The sequence below is a fragment of the Lampetra planeri genome, chromosome 19 (assembly GCF_965212315.1).
Source record: "Lampetra planeri chromosome 19, kcLamPlan1.2.h2, whole genome shotgun sequence".
Classification (NCBI taxonomy): Eukaryota; Metazoa; Chordata; class Hyperoartia; order Petromyzontiformes; family Petromyzontidae; genus Lampetra; species Lampetra planeri.
The window spans coordinates 13128399-13146303 of NC_136125.1; the positions used below are offsets into that span (position 1 = coordinate 13128399).

The window sequence follows — 17905 nt, forward strand, 5'->3', positions numbered from 1 at the left end:
TCTCGTCCGTCTCTAGTTGTGCGCGGGAGGCATCCAGACGCTTCTCACTTCCTCCTCTCCGTCCCTCCCTGCCTCTGGCATCTCCATCTCTGTGTTGCGTCTCTCCTCGTTATTACCTCCCCCATGGTTTGAAAACTAAACTATTTTTTATTTGACCAGTTAAAGCCCACTCAACTGAAAAGCTCTTTTTCAGAAGCGACCTGGCCACAAATGATAGCTCAACGAAGTAGTCAAATACTCTTAAACATATGCTCCTAAATGTGGTGGGGGAAACCGAAGGACCCGGAGAAAAATCCATGCGACCACGGGGAGAGAGACACGCAAACTCCAAATAGACAGCAGGAGGCGTCGGGGTCACCATCGAACGCACGACCTCCTGCGTAGCAGGCGAAGGAGTTCACATGGCGGGACCCCCATGAGCACACCTCTGAGTTCCCTGTAGTCACGTCTCTTCACCAGTTTGCCTTTCCTGATCGTCTTCATGGACAACACGTCACACAGAGAGCCGCGTTGTGTCTGTGTGCTACAGCTGCGTTGTGTCTGTGTGTGACAGCCGCGTTGTGTCTGTGTGTGTCAGCCTCGTTGTGTCTGTGTGTGACAGCCGCGTTGTGTATGTGTGTGACAGCTGCGTTGTGTCTGTGTGTGACAGCCGCGTTGTGTCTGTGTGTGTGAGCCTCGTTGTGTCTGTGTGTGACAGCTGCGTTGTGTCTGTGTGTGACAGCCGCGTTGTGTCTGTGTGTTACAGTCTCGTTGTGTCTGTGTGTGTCAGCCTCGTTGTGTCTGTGTGTGACAGCTGCGTTGTGTCTGTGTGTGACAGCTGCGTTGTGTCTGTGTGTTACAGTCTCGTTGTGTCTGTGTGTGACAGCTGCGTTGTGTCTGTGTGTTACAGTCTCGTTGTGTCTGTGTTTGTCAGCCTCGTTGTGTCTGTGTGTGTCAGCCTCGTTGTGTCTGTGTGTGACAGCTGCGTTGTGTCTGTGTGTTACAGTCTCGTTGTGTCTGTGTGTGACAGCTGCGTTGTGTCTGTGTGTTACAGTCTCGTTGTGTCTGTGTCTGTCAGCCTCGTTGTGTCTGTGTGGGTCAGCCTCGTTGTGTCTGTGTGTTACAGTCTCGTTGTGTCTGTGTCTGTCAGCCTCGTTGTGTCTGTGTGGGTCAGCCTCGTTGTGTCTGTGTGGGTCAGCCTCGTTGTGTCTGTGTGTTACAGTCTCGTTGTGTCTGTGTGGGACAGCCTCGTTGTGTCTGTGTGTGACAGCTGCATTGTGTCTGTGTGTTACAATCTCGTTGTGTCTGTGTGTGTCAGCCTCGTTGTGTCTGTGTGTGACAGCTGCGTTGTGTCTGTGTGGGTCAGCCTCGTTGTGTCTGTGTGTTGCAGCCGAAGGCGGTGGTGCAAAGCTGTAGAGCACGACACATTTCCAACATGACACACTTGCCAGAATTTAATTGCATGCCTTCAGGTTAGAGTTTGTCATAAACATTCTTGCGTATTTTTTTCTAATAATCATATAATTAGGCAATTATGTTTTGCTTGAAAATGTATACCAAATGGTTGCTTTCATTGGAGTTTAAGTCAGCCTTGATTACATTAATTACAGTTTTTAAATATGAAGCCAGAGCCTGGCTTTAATTTACATCACATGTTATAACTGTACTCCATATAGGCAGCATATTTCATTTTGTATACATGCTAAACGCTTCTATCATATAAATTCGTTATTTAATAATTGTGTGGACTTGAAAATGATATTGTTTAAAGCAGTAGTTAGCAAAATACTAATAAATGTTACATTTTGAAGTTTGTATGAAATATGGTTTAAGTGTAATTTCTCCAAAGTTTTTTCGTGATTGTGATATCCACGTCATGTCATGAGATAAAGAATCCATGCAGCACTCACAAAGCAATCCACATTCCTTCGCATCAGAATACAGCCCACAAAGCAGATATCAGAGAGCGACCTCTAATCCACACAGTCGAGGGCAGCTCTGGATGTTGGAGTAATGTTCTTTACATGATGATCAATCCAATATTTTAATTCTCAAAGATGCAATTATCCAGATTAAGTGCGGAACCAAATTTAATGTGATGGTTTTTTTGTGCAGTCATCAGTGACCAGATTGAGCCCATCAGTTCACTTCACTTGAAAACCCTCAACGTAATCACAGGCAGCTCACTGTATCTGAACGCAGCGTTGCCAGTTCAGCGCTCCGACCTCCAAGCCACCTGGTCACCTCAAGCATGGCAATTAGTTTAACTGCTGCATTCACCATCATCATTACTACAACAAAAGCAAGCTTGCTATCATTTCAACACTGTCCAATGCAATATTCAGGCTTTTGAATGGAATTCCAAACTCCAACCCGCGTCTTTGTGGTGCTGTTGGCTCATGCGTCGTGATGGTGCCGCACGGACCTCGCCGCCAAGTGGCCGGGTGTGCAGACACCTGCCTCGGCACACCTGAGCTGGCCAACGTGCACGCCAACAGGTGCACGCTGACTCATTGTGAGCTATTTCAAAAGGTGGCAATCAGCGGCATACCTCGAGAGGCATTACGCGACGCTTGAATGTGTTCACTGAGGTGCATTTAACTCGTGAAAAGTATCGCGGAATGCACATGTCCCTTCCCATAATTTTGCTTTTGTTATTGGCAAATCCATGACATAGTTGAATGAAACTCATCAAAACATCAACAGGCCGATGCACACATCTACTTCATGAATGTTAAATTACAAACCAGCCACAGTACGACTATGGCCTTGCAACCGAAACTATGGACCATTTAGTAAACCACTGTAATCTCCACTCCTTCAACGTAGGAATAGCAGTCACAGAACATGGACTATCTCCTGAAGTCCTTTCGTGGCTAGCAGACCTCAACATTGTCATTGAGCCCCTAAACAGCTTGCCACCAGCAAGTATATACAGTAATACTGTAATGTCATTATACATCCGTCTCACTTGTAGCGTATTCATGTCGTGGCTGCTTTCTACTCATTACACGTTTAGCATCCTGATATCCTCACTACGTGTGCGTATGTCGAACTTATTTCGCACCGTACAGAGCCAACCATGCTCATCTAAACACAAAAACGACTTCTAAAAAATGTTGTTTTCAATGTAGATTTAAAAGTGCATAGCTCAAGTGGACTCCGAATATCAGAAGGAAGAATCCACTTTCCACCCCCACAGTTTTGCTTTAGAGTTTATACAGTTCAGTAGTGTGTGAGTGGGAATCCCAAAGCACATTGCTTAAATATGGTCCACTAATCTGCATTGATATATCATGAAACAAGGCACACACACACACCTCTAATTGACACTAAAATGAGTAATAGTTTATGAAAATGCCTAATTCAAATCTATATTGATAGGTCAAGTGGTAAATGGTTCTGTAATTCGTTGTGAATCTGTTAAACTATTTTTAGACTTCCAAAGCATGCAAAGCACACCTTTGTTGAGCTGGATTAGACTTGCCGCTAATAAAATCTATAAATACATTTTTCCTCCCTTGTGAGTTCAAAACCATCAGAAACGGTTTGCGTTATTCTCGGCTCAGGAATGGAAAGTCTTTGACTGATGATGCCTCATTAAAGGCAGAAAATTTTGACAGGAAATGGCCTTCTCAGTCACAACGGTTTCCACCAATAGCCAAAAGTAGCGCCTATAACCCTTACCCGAGACAGAATGTCTCAGGGCACAGTTGGTCAACCCATTATCGTGACATTTACGTCAAATGGTATTTAACCATGTACCGGCGTGTAAGCGACATAAATTAATTGAAGTGCAAGACACGGAGTCATTATGAAGTAATATTGGCAATAGGTGGTGTTGAGACTATAAGAAGCTGGCTAAACATTATAACAGAAGCCTAAAAAGTGGAATTTATGTTTATTTATGTTAAAATTGTAGAGTGTATTTGTTAACTTGTAAAGTAGAGAGTGAGTTTGTCAATGTTCAAAATAACAGATCATTTATTTCCCTTAAGGTAGACATACATCTGACGACAGCTGGCAATTTCACAATCGTACCCACTTCCATTGCATAAATACACGCCTTCTTCAGGGTTGCTTCCCCTGCTTTGTGACAGGAAAAACAAATAAGAGGCAGAGCACGGGAAATTACAGAGGAAGTTGTTAAGCAAGCTCAACGGTCAAGGTTACCTCAGTGAAACGTGCCCTTTGTCCGGAAAGAGAAAAAAACAGGGCATGTTGTACTCGAAGGCTTCGGCCTGCTCGGGGTCTCGGGTCGTGAGAGGCCCCCATCAACATGTTGGCCGCTTTATCATGGCTGGAACGAAATACTGTGTAGCACCATGATAAAACCCTATCGTGGAATTTGATCATTAAAGACACTGCATCACTATATTACTACCAATTATAATGATGTGCCCAAATTACGTTAATTTTGTTCTTTTGGACTTTGATTTATCTTTACTATTTATTTATCAAAATTTGTTTTTATCTAAAACTGAAATCACCAAAGTAAATAACGATTAAGTGTTTGTCATTGGACATGGATTGTGGTGAAAGAGAAAAGAGAAAGAACTGAATGTACAGAGATGGGACCCCAGCATCTATAACAGCCCCAGGTCCCACGAAACAGAACACGCCCTTCCTGAACAGGTGAGGAGAGGTTCATCCATGCCACCCTGGGAAAGAGTTACAAAGCCCGGATGTTTCTACCAAAGCAATCTCAAGTTAAGGAGGCTTTTCCAATGAAGATTCATGAGCTTGGATGCTGAAGCTGTACTTTGATGAAAGCAAATAACTTGTGTAAAGCTTAGTGCAGCTTCACGGCAAAGGCAGGGCAAAATAAAGATCAGGCATGGGTGGAGAGAGGTCCTAACCTCAAGCCCTGAATAAGCCAATACTTTATAGAATTGCGGTCCCCAGTTATGATATCACCCGGACTATATAGTGGCCTCGTGGTTTCTTTATGTTGATGTTGTGGCCCTGTTTGTGGTGGGTTTCATGGGCCACCCATTACTTCATTGGCCCCTATGGTCGTTTCTCGAGGCAAACTGTTGTCTCAAAAGCATTGTCTTTCCTGGTGCACTACTCTTTGCTGGACATTTTTCATGTTGCATTCGTTTTCTTTTCAAGTCTAAAATAACCGTTTGGCAACAATTTTATATTCATTCATCACATTTATTGATAATAAAAAAAATAGTTTCTGGACATGGACAACATTTACTTGCTTATGGGTCAGGAAATGCTTTATCCGTCATGCAACATATTACATTTAAAATATAGGAGTTTCCGTTCCTGAAAAAGCTCCCTAGCACGTGGAGCGAAACGTCGGACATCGTCCCGAACAACACGTGGCACAACCCGAGCACAAACCAGAGAGCCGCACAGCACAACCACGAAAGCCGAATCTAATCGTTTGATATTGATATAAGCGCAAAGTTGCATCCAACATGTTACAATGGACCAGACTTTTGGTTCTTAAAATACAACTTTTGGATGGTTATCCACTATTTGCAGACTCGTGTGACATGGGATCTGTGTTCATAGGCGGATATAATAAGTAGCCCTGTGTCACACACACATAAGCAAAACAACTCCGATTTGGCAGCAGAAAGGAAATACGCTTACAAGTTGTGCCTTCACTATATATCGCATGCTACTGAGCTTCCAGATAATTGCATTGTTCACACACCGGCAAAAACGAAAAGACTGTTGACATACAATTCCTATTTTTCATGAAGAATTTGGAAAGCTGCCATCATGTAAGGGTTAGCAAACTAGACTTGCAGTTCAGAGGCCGCCGGTTCGATGAAATCTCTCTGCGCGGCAGTTGAAACAATCACCAGGTTGTTACATCCCCAGGCCTCTGTCTGCCCAGCAGTGCGTTGTTAATGCAAGGTCACGTGTCGTGGGGTAAAGTGTGAGTACTCTCACCTATTCTAAGACGTCGGGACAGTGTGGAAGAGTAGGCCAAGTACCCTCTATAGAGCTCCCTCTCATGGAGGCGCTTCCTCCAGCAGCAGTGTGAGCAAGCGATCTCAGTACTGCATGTTTAACTTCACTTTTCATACAAGAAAATATGCAAAAATTATCTCGTTGCTTAACATTAATAGATTGTACAGGGCAACATAAATGTACAGTATGTTTTTATAACGCTGAGCCCTCGGAGTATTGTTCTGAATTTATGCTAACCCTTGATGCAAAGAATATACGTTGTGGCTTTTCTCCATCTGCCATGTTTCGGGGTCTACTTGTGTGGGAGTATGGACACTGCAGGCCATGTGGAATGCATTAGTTTAATATTTACTCGCAGAACTCTGCATTTTGGCTCATTTATCTCCCCAGAGCTATTCCACATCCCCTGCAAGAGCCATTGAGAAGCTTCTGACACGTGTGCATCCATGGCGACCTCGCAGAGTTTTTACAAAACACTTTGATAGCTCATGGAGGACGCTCAGAGTGTGCGCTCGTCCCTTCCCCATCGAGACGCACACCATTCCCAGCGATAAGGCGCACAGCTGCCGCCGTGCATGGCCCCACTCGTGCACAATCACGCGGCCGTGGCGTGCGCATCCTCGCTGCTGCTGCTGCTGCCTGTGTGTCTGTGTGTGTCTGTGTGCGTCTCGATGGGGAGCGGTAGTGTAGTGGTTAGCGCGCTGCACTACGGACCTGGCCACCCGAGTTCGATTCCCGCTCACGGCAAACACCAGTGACGATTATCTGAACCGGTCCTGGGCCTCTCCTAGGTCGACTCAGCCTCAAATGAGTACCTGGTGCGGTGTGTAAACATCGCCACTAGGGAGACAAAGGCGGTCGGGCGTGGTGCTGGCCACTCACCCCCTCGTGTACCGTTCCGGCCTTCATAGGTGCTCGCTAACAGCACTTGCCCCTACAGTCTGTTAAGGCTATACGGGGGATCTTTTGTCTGTGTGTGCCTGTGTGTGTCTGTGTGCCCGCGTGGGTGCTTCTTCTGACTGACTGCCTTGTGGGCACTTCTACGGACTTCTTGAGCAGCCAGAGTTTTACGACATTTCGCGTCATTAAACGGGAAGGATGTGTTACATTTTCCAGCCACGTTATATATACACACTATGGTGTAATTAAGTTGGACTTTGTTTTAACTGAGAAATGCGCAATTGTGTGTAATACGTGTTTCTTTGATCCGTGTTGCATTTTACCAACAAACGCTGTTCCGGATTTTACTTGTGCTTCGCATTCATTACAGGTGTCTCTTGTAAGATATTTCCATTTCCATGGGATCTTATCTGGTTGGATAGCTATCAAGCTAGTTTAGCATTTACAACATTCTTTTACATTTCTGTAAGACGCAGTGAATTTACAAAGTTTAATTCTTTTAAATACCGTATCCAAATGAGTTTTCACATTCCTTTTGTTTACATTTTTGACAGTTCAGGCTTTCTTGTTGTTGTCGCGTCATGCCGAAATGATTGTGCTGCACAATCGACAGCTCAGAAGCAGTCAGCGACGTGCCTCTGCTCGTAGAGCAGGGCGCTGTGACGTCAACTCCTGGTTCGTGGTTGACTCAGCCAATCATCCCTCCAGGGGGTCATTAAAGTGAGTACCATTTTATGGAGAAGTCAGAAGCAGTTATACTCTTTGGTTCTTTCGGTAAAGTTACATAGGTATAAAATAAAATAAATCACGACGTTTCGGGCGCAACACAAGCGTCCATCATCAGGTGGGAAAGCAGTTGCCCTATGAATGGACTCTACCCCGCCATATGAATGCGGAATGTCCGCTGCTGGCTCAGTGCTGTAAACAGGAGATAAGCACTCGAGCACTGTACTTCCACAATGCTCATTTTCAGTAGGACATCCCTTTGACTCGTTTTACAAACGCTCATGTGCAGCTCACTCAAGCGGTATGATCGGTGTCAACCCAGCACCAAGCCTAATCACGCTTGGGAAGCGGAGGGGTGGGCGGCGTCTTGTTGACAAAGGCCAGCCGTTGTAAACGTTTGATTCTTGTTTTCCTCCATCACTGTCTGTTTTAGCTCTCGCAGCCTCGACACCAGAACCCCTGATAGGAGTGGAATGTGTCTTAAGACCACTGTAGCTATTAGTTATGGAGGAGTGTGTCATTCCACGCTGACCTGATGTGGTGGGGTTTGGAGATTTTTATAGACGCATCGTAGTTTTACGTCGTACGGAATGTAACCATTTTACTTTCAGAAACCGGTCTTTCAATTATTTCCCATCATAAAAAATGTGCTAGAAAAATTAAGAGCCAGCGCTTGCATCCTCCCAAAACCTCCCTGGGATATGGAATATGTAAGTGTTCACTTTTCAAACATTCTTGATTTGAAGCTTTCGTGACTGCAGGAAAAAAGACATTATTGATACAAACGGTTCATGATTAGCAAACTCTAAACAGACTTGCAACAATAGACCACAAGCAATGGCAGATATGTTGCCATTGCGGCTATTATCGTTCCTTGTGATCTTAGATTGTTGGTTCCACCTTGACGTGGCAAGTTGGCTCTACTCTCTCTCTGTAACCCTCAACAAATAAACAAATTCGCAGGGATACAACTACACCCAGCTCTTTCCGTTGTTTGTGAAAGTTGGCCTCCCAAAGCCTGGGGTTTGGTTATGTATGTACTTATTTCGCACCGTAAGTAGCCAACCGTGGCTTCCTAATATTGGAAGGAAGAGCGTTCCAGACGGCTGCAGAAGCGCATCTGAAAGCGCATCGCGATGCAGTGACCGTCTTTGTTTGATGGTTATCCAGAAGCCACGGCAAGGATGCCCGGAGTTCACGTGATGCTTTATGTTCCTTGACAAGGTCAGCAAGGTGTTGTGATTAATTTTTGGCACAGAATAGTGCCACAAAATGTTGCCTATTCATAACCATATGCTAAATGTTAACTATGGAAAACCACCAGAATGGAGTTGGAGCGATGAGATCAGTGTGTGTGTGGGAGTTATATGGATTGTGGCATAGCGGGACCGTGTGGGATGGTGACAACTTGGGGAGGCCTTCATCCAGCAGCGGATATATCATAGCTTATGGTGATGATAAATCATGATGCCATACATGTCTAATGAATTGTATTAATCTGTGTAGATACTTCCTTTAACTGCAATTTACAGTCCGTAACATAGTGCAGATTTATGGTGAAAGCAAAACAATTATAAAATCTTGCCACTATTTTGTCATGTCAAATGTTAACATTTTCTGGTGCATGTATATTATTTCCTGTGTGAAAAATGAATAGTTTGAATGATACTTTACTGATTCTTGTTTTAATTACAGGAGATATTGTTACGTTTTAACATGGGTTTAAATAAGCATTTGGAAAGACTCTATCAATTATTAAAAAAAGATTATTTTTTTTGCCAAGGATCCCCCTGCCAGATTAGGTGCCTAAATCTCAAACTTATAAAAAATATATAGTTTGTATAGCTTAGCAGCTTTTTTATCCGCCTTCTCACCAATATTTCAAGTGCGCGTACGAGCCGAGATCAGTGTGACTCTGAGTAATATTTTCCAGCTGCATGCAGGTTTAATGGGCAGATAGGGTAAAGCGAGGACAACGTGTTCATGTTGAGACACCCCTTCCTCTCGACTAAGTTGAACCCGCCCTGACTGAGGAAATGTGGCGACATTCCCAAACCACGTGTCATCTGCACATGCACGCATTTGCTCGCAATGACCCTTCTGCACGAAGATGCTTTGAGAATGTCATGCCGACACACTTTTAGCGGTTAATGCTGAGGAGGAGCGGGAGGAAAAGGGGTGGCGGTACGGGGGGGAGGGGGCAGGAAAAAGACGCAAATGTGAAACAGCTGTGACATCAGGTTGTGCACTGATTGTGTGGGGTTATCCCAGGCAAAGGTGCGTCCTCGCCATGGCCACCACGCCCCTCTGGAAGCCCCATCACGGTCCGTGCCGTCGGCTGAGAAGCTCTGACCGGCATCTCATCGCGCACAGCCAACGCGCTTTCTGAATGTTCAAAAATTGCTAGCGGCAGGATATGTCGGCTAAATGCAATCGTACATTTTACTTTAATTGTTACTGCTTTAATTTGACCACTTTTTTCTATTTATATTTTACGGTAACGGATCGGTTGCATGTAAAGTCTGCAGCCGTCGCATGCTCGCGCGACTGCTGACGGAAGTGACCTCCACTAAGAGGGTAAATCGGCCTACTCTTCCTCACTGGCCAGACGTCTAAGAAGGGGTGTACCCACGCTTTACGCCACCACATTCGACCTAGACCTACCTATTAACGGTGGTGTTCCCATTTACATTGCTGGGTGGATATATATTCTAAAAACGTCCCCATTATTCCAGCTGCCACGCTGGCCGATCAAAGCGGCGACCTCTGAATGGCAGGGCCCAGTGTGCTGACCGTCCACCACGGCTCCTGGGAGAGCGGTGCGCGTGCCACGCCAGAGTCGAGGCTGTCACCTGCCAGAATTCAAGCGCACGATGGCCCCGTAGTGGGATGGGGTTTTTTCCTCTCTCTCTCTCTTTGGCATGCAAGCGGATGTGCGCATTTACTAAGGTGGCTGCAGTAGATTATCAGAGCACGCCGTGTCCGAAAGTAAGCCAAGTGCTTTAAATATGGTGAAGGCATGCTGCCTCCCAGAGTCGAGAGACCGGCCCTCAAATCGTAGACATCATCTTTCAATAGCAGGCAGAGAAGGGCGTACACTTACAGAGGGCGCGAGGCTGTGTCGTGGAGAAGAGGGCAAAGAAAATAGTTTAATAAACGACTCAGACTGTGAGCGTTCTCTTCATATCTCGGTCAATGAGCGCGGTGGTGCGTGCAGACTGCGTCCGATGTCAGCCACATAGCAGCCACTCCACGTGCAATATAATGTGGATAGTTTGTTACACAATATTCACGTACTGCATGTTGGCCAATTTATTGCTGCTATTACTATTACTGCTATATTAACAATGGTCACCCGACGGGATAATTACGCCACACGATAGGATGATGGAATTTCCATCACTGGCTCAGGAATGTCAGTGCTGATGAGCACAGGTCCACACACTCTTTATGGCAGGAAAATTTCTTAACGATCATAATATATTAATAGTGATCATATGCCCTTATAAGGCACCTTCCACTAAAATTTACTTTGGATTACAAACAGGCAAATGAAATAAAAACGATGCATTGTTGGATGACTTATCTGCATATTTTATAATGGAAATGCAAACAGCTGTTTATAGTCTGCTCTGATTAATGGGTGCTGTTGGCAGCAGATGGTGGGAAGTGCCAAAGCTAAGAGAAAAGACTTAAAGCAGCCACGGCTTGCTGAGGGATTTCACTCTGGGAGATTTATCCTCCAATCATCTCTGAAAGGCTTTCTGGCCCATTGCACACAGGCTGGGGTGAAGCACACAGTTAAATATTCCACTCTGTTTTTCCCGGCACTGGATTGGTAAAATGTTTCCTGCAATCTAATCAAGAAGAATACACCATCCCCAATGCACACCACTTAGTCACAAGATGATTATGATGATGATCATGATGAGGTCCGTCATCTTGAAACTTTAGTGATCATTGGCACGAGTCCTTACAATAGTTTTGGCACTTTTTTTACGTGACGTTATGTAGTGACGTACATGTAAAGAACGTGTAAAAATATAGCATAGCTTCAAAATATGATTTAAAAACTGAAGTGTTTGCACAAGAAAGTATCTTCAATTTTTGTGGCACGATTATGGACTTTATTTCCAATGTGCACGCCTTATTCCGCGGCACTTGTCACACAAAATAGAGATAATTTGGAAGTTAAAAAGAAAAAACCTAAAAGTTACTCGAAACTATTTCAACCCTTTCCAAATGATTGTCTCCAAGGTTCTTCAAAGCATGTCAAGAGGTGTGTCCAGTGATAGTAACTTCAGCAACTCCTTGATGAAGTCGTCACTCACTTTTTGAAGTGAAGGTTTTCTTTCTCAAGCTTCTCAATAAAATACATTCACAGTTTCCACCTCAATTACTGCAGTGTAAAGGGTAATACGGTATACACAGAAAGCCCTATACCATTTTGCAAGATACTAGGTTACTAGGTCAGCATCGCTGTCATAACCTACTGTGTTAACCATTACAATTTCGGGGGGAGGGATTATATGAACGATGGTATTTTTTACAATTTATACCTCTCCCATGTTCGAAGTCTACGTTTAATTTTTCTCACAGATATTATGTAACTTTGGAGCAGTAAATAGATGGCAGAGTGTTTTGTCGAGAAACGTGTATAATGTAAACGCTATTTCATTTTTACCTTTCACAACGGCTCCAGCAGGCGACACGTGCAAATAATTACATGGAGAACTCAAAGAAGTGCCGTCAAGCAGGATACACAATCATGAGGAAAAGGTGGAACCCTTGCTGTGTTCCCTTGAAAATAAATAACACGACGACGATTACAGGCACACGCTGCGTTGTAAATCACTGCACGCTGAAGCAACACATTGCTTCATTTCGGACTTACGTAATTGTTTCTGTAATGGAAACCCTACACAAAGGTTGAGGAAGCTTGAAAATGGGTGAACCCCGTAATGCACCGCATATTTGATGTCACACTCACTCAGCCGGCTTGCCTTGTAAAACTTCAAACAGATATTGAGAAAAGGGGATAAAATAGTTTGCGAGTGGAAAAGCGACAATGGGCGCTGGGTGCTCCGTTCGTGTTTTCTCGCTCTCGTGACTCGGAGAGAGAGAGAGGGGGGGGGAGAGAGATTCGGTGAGAGGAGTTCGCCATAGGCGTGTGCATTCGTTGTTTTGTTTTAATTTCGGCGAGAATGAGCTGCAAGCATTCTGGCTGTTTGTGTGGGACGTGGGAATGTCAACACCCTTCTCTGCTCACAGCACTCTCCGACCTCTGGCTGCTGCTGCTGCTGCCTCTTGCCTGCACTGCGCTCCACTTGCACAAACGTCTGCTGAGTGCACGCGCACTTTGTACGTTCATTGACATGGTGGCACTCCACAAATGTTCATATACTTTTTAGATTTTTGCACAAATGTAATTGCGCAAAAATAGCACCTCTGTATGCAACTCATAGTTGCCATGTCATTAGCAAAATCTGAAATGGTTAGTGTTATCACCATTAATATATAGAGTATGTTCAGAAGGCGGCTGCTCGGGTGTTAACCAGAACACCTTCAGATCACATTGCTCCCGTGATGGCCTCTCTGCATTGGCTTCCAGTTTCACATCGGATTCAGCTTCAACTCCGATTGAAAACGTACCGAGCTCTCAGAGAGACACGCTGCACCCAGCCACGTGCCCTCAAAGTCTCGTCTGGAGCAGCGGACCTCCCCAGGTCGATGTGCGGCAAAAGCCCCAGATTCTGGGACTCTCTTCCTCGACATATCGGGGTCTCTCTGAGTATGTGTCAAGTTTTAAAACACGTTTTCAAACGTATTTATACACTTCTGTTTATTCAACTGTTAGTTACTTCAGTAAATGGCTTTTAGCGTTAATTTAATTATTGTGCCGTATGTTAGCGTTTAGTTTCACGAATTATTGTTATGCTGAGTGTGGTTGCTGCTGCATACTGTACAGTGCTTGGAGATAGATTCCAGATGAAGGGCACGTCATGTCAAATCATTGTTGTTGTACGTATGTGGAACTTCCTTCGCACCGTACGTCGCCACACGTGCTAACCGAAGGTGCGGGAGAATCATTGTAATACATGCCTTTGTTTATCCATTACAAGTTTCAGAACATATATTGTCAATAATTGTGCATTGAGCACGGCTGTTGATGGCGGTGAAGAGTAGTAACGTCAATCAACAACATTTAGTCGGACTGAAGAGGGTTCACTTCTCTCACTTGGTCAAATAATGAAACCGGTTGTGGCGCTGCATTGTCGTATAAACGGGGAATTAGCGATGAGATATGATTGTGCATTGTGCCATGGAATACAATGCCTCGGGACCGTAATGAGAATGCGATGTCCGTATGGCAATATTACAACATATTCGACAGGATAGCATTACCTATCCTGCAAACAGGTTCGAACTGTAATTATAAATACAACATCAGCTTGTGTCGGTCGTGTTCACGATGAGTTTAAAACACGTTACTACCGTTCATCAAAATGGCAAATTCCACCGTGAACACAAATAAACGTTTAGCTGCACTCTGTGTGGCATAAGAGGTTGGCTTTTACTCCTAGCAGTAACAGCCCCTTCACGTGAAGACTTATCCTGAAATCATGCGACTTACAGATTGCTCGCTCGGAGCCGAAACAATTTACATTTCAACTGCTTGACTTCCTTTGCGTCATTTTTTTGCGGGGAAACGAATCAACAAGGCGAAATGAGTTGCAGATGTCCGTTCCCCCTGCGAGCGGGGCGTGTGCTGGTGGGGGTGACACGGGGCTCGCTGGAGGAGTGGCGTTCCAGATGATGCACAAGACGGGAAGAGCGGCGTCTCTCATGCCGCGCACGCACACGGCATCACGTCGCCTGCAAGTGACTCTCGCGCCTCGAGGGAAGAGCGCACTTCGTGTGCCCCGTGCCGCCTGCGACAGCAGCATCAGCAGCGCCGCCCTTCGGCACAAACAAGACGACGAATCCACGGCTTGTTTTTCAGTTCGTCTTCTTCTTCTTCGTGTTTTTAACGTCTTTCTCTCGCTCGTCTGCTACCAGCGTGGGATCTCGTTTTCGGAACCAAGTTGCAGCTTTTTTGTTTGCCAGGGGGAAATCCGAAGAACACTCACGACGGGGCTTGTGCCTGTCTAGCTGCCCCCCCCCCAGACTGCAGTGGGCCCCGCACGGCTCGGCCAGCATCAGCGAGGCATGGAGGCTCGGCTGCGCAGGTCTCTGAGCGAGCACGTGAGGAGTTCCACCTGCAGGGCGCGACACCTCCTCTGGAGGAACCTGCGGGAGAAGCGGCTGGCAGGTGAGAGCCTTCCCGTCGCCATCTCCTCCACACAAACACATCAACTGTGTTCTCATTTTACCAGATAAGGCTTACTGGACTGCAATATCGCTCTTTCTCAGAAACGACCTGGCTACCACAATTGATAGCTAAACTTAGTGGCTTATCGTGTGGAAATCTAGAGCGGCCAAAGACTCTAAACGCGTGATGTTTCTAAATGCGGAGGGACCCGGAGAAAAATCCGCGCGACTACGGGGAGAGAGAGAGACACCGCAAACTCCAAATATACAGCAGCATGAATGGAACCCGCGGCCTCCTGTGGACCAGGCGAGGTGGTTAACTTCTCCTCGCCACCGTGGCGCCCTCCTGCTTCTGTCCCAGGCCTCTTATTGTTGATGCGGTGGTTGTCCTCGCCAATCTCTTCAGTCTTTGCCGGACATTACGACTCCAGCTTTTCGTCATTTGCAGAATAATGCGTCACTCAATGCCATACATGAACATCTGGCTCTCCTCCCTCCTGATCTAATGAGATATTCTTCTTATTCGTCCCATGTGTTCTGGTTTGTACCTCGGAGGTGGCAGCAGCAGATGCTGCAATTGCATGAGCTGACATGCAGCGATAGATCTAACAGTGTGCGCGATTCACCAGTTCGAGCCTTTGGATATTGATTTGTTAAGTAAATACAAACAATATGCTGACGTTATATATGAAAGGCTTACTGAGTCTCAAGACTCTTTTGCCATGGGAGGGTCCTGCATTGGCATGTTTCGTCAGTTCCATCCGTGAGCGTTTGGCGTGTGGGAGGGAAGCTTTAGTTCCCGGAGAAAACTCACACGTGCAATGACAGCACGCTGTTTGCTCCACACAAAAAGGTTTCACATTATCCCTTGCTGTTCTGACATCTCCTGGCCACGGGGCAGCACAAGCCGACAGCGCCTGTGGCATTCCCTAAACAGGCTCAAAGCCCGCACCCGGCAGTGCTGAGCTTCAAAGTTACAACGAGATCAAGCGTATTGATCAATGTGGTTCATCTTGTCACATCCGTACATGACCACTACGTTATGCTTCTCGTGCTGTAGGAGTGACGCTATACACTGCGTGGTGTATGTACAGCCTGTTGTGTCAGTACACTGCTGGGTTCGGGCCTCCCCACGCCGCGCGGATCGTGCGGGACCTGTGCCCATATTTCACCACGCCGGTCAGTGCGGGCTGTTGAAGGTGGCGGGTAGGAGTCTAGAATGAGGAGACGTCTGCACTGCCCCCTCGCGCCTTGCTCACGTCTACCACCCCGGCACTGGCCAGGCTCAACGCTGCTTCGCTTTCGAAGATCTCACGAGATCCTTGTAGCTCATTCCGGGTGAATTGATGGTGGACGTGGAAATCCGTAATCGTTTAATTACCTCGGGAGAGGCTCGAAAAACGCTTGAGACTCATTTGCACGAGAGACTTGCTTGGAATGTTTGGCCAATTTCGTATCAAAGAATGATTTTGCATGTGGGAGGAGACCAGGACCTATCAAAAACCTGTAGAGATGGCAACAATCTATTTGCTCCACTGACTTCACCAAGCGTATGAGTTGTCAATGGACTACTGGAAAAAGAAGCGCTCGTATGTTGCTTTGTAAATGTGAAACTCTGGATGGGTGGAGTTTACTCGCAATGGAGCCGAACAAGTGCCGATCCATGCTCTAATGTACACACATGCCTGCCTCTCACTGTCCTGAGTGTAGTGCCAGGAGAGACACTCATAGTCACAGCTTGTTAGGATACGCCACGTCACTCATTAAATGTTTCATCAATAAATTTAACTAATTCACTAATTGTCCTAGCTCTACTTGTAATACTGATCTCGTGTAGTTGTGTGTTATGGGCGTTCAATGATTACCTTGGCCACATTGCCCTTCTGATGACATGGTCAATATAAGTTCACAAAGTTCCCAATAGTAATAACACATCCCCATTATTTTATTTTCTGTGAATTAATTTACCATTGATCAGCAAATGATCCAAAGGTCGTGACGTGAAAGTCCTGCTGCAGTGAGGTGGCCAGGTTGCTTCGAGGTCAGAGTGCTGAGTTGGCACCGCCTGAGGTCCTGGTTCAAGTGCTGACAGCCTCCTGTGCTCATGCCGGGTTCTTAAGTCTGGAGAATTGATGGCCTTAGCCTGGTTAACAATGCTGCATCAATAACTCCATCACTTGAAGCTTGTTTTTGCATTTCATGTCTAAATTCCATATCTGAGAATCCAAATGTCAGTTTGCCTGTTTCAAAATTAAAAGTTTTCTGTTTTAATTTTGAAATAAACAAAAAGCCAAATTCACGCCTGCTTTGGATCCAGTTTGTCCAAAATGCCCCCACTTGGTTCAGCAAACATACAAAGTTGCGTGCTGGCGTTGCACAGATGTTCAGAACGTATGCATGTGTATGTTCAGTTGTTATCCGACAGTTTATCTTTTAGACGACCCACCTCCAGAACCACTTACTAAATATTGGAATGTATTCCTTGTGATTTGTTAAATCATGGTCACACTTCCCATACCCTGAGAATGGAAGAAAAACAGGAGATCAAAGTGTGTAGTGATTGGCTTCAGACAACAAATAAAACATCCACAGCCTGAGAACATCTGGGTGCCGCTATCTAAGGGGGAAATGAGAACCACAAAACATCCCCGGCGAATTGTTCAATGAGACATTTACGTTCCTCTGATTATTATAAAATAATGGTTTTGTCACCTCGATCTGGTGTTGGGGCTGTACCGTGTATCGAGTATGTCCTCACTTAATCTACAAGCACCAGGGCACACGTTACAGCATGTGGGTGTCACGTTTCTGAATGCCATTTGACTTCCTACCTTTCATTGATCTCCCCCCGTGAAGTGGAGTGTGTTGTGCTGTCACTCACTCCCTGTGTCTGTGTCTGTCACTCACTGTCTGTGTCTGTGTCTGTCACTCACTGTCTGTGTCTGTCACTCACTGTCTGTGTCTGTGTCTGTCACTCACTCCCTGTGTCTGTGCTGTCACTCACTGTCTGTGTCTGTGCTGTCACTCACTGTCTGTGTCTGTGCTGTCACTC

The 17905-nt window shown here is 45.6% G+C and overlaps 1 protein-coding gene across 2 annotated transcripts in view; it reads left to right on the forward strand.

Moving 5' to 3' along the window:
- The first annotated feature begins 12822 nt into the window (after positions 1-12822).
- The window catches only part of LOC144724156 (rho GTPase-activating protein 7-like), a 50411-nt gene continuing 45328 nt past the window's right edge, over positions 12823-17905 (forward strand). Inside the window, exon 1 of one of the 2 annotated variants that reach the window (XM_078603075.1) lies at positions 12823-14854. In XM_078603075.1, coding sequence (XP_078459201.1) covers positions 14752-14854 — 103 coding nt within the window. In that variant the 5' untranslated portion in view covers positions 12823-14751. The remainder of the gene's footprint in view (positions 14855-17905) is intronic. The other variant, XM_078603076.1, reaches the window with a different exon arrangement.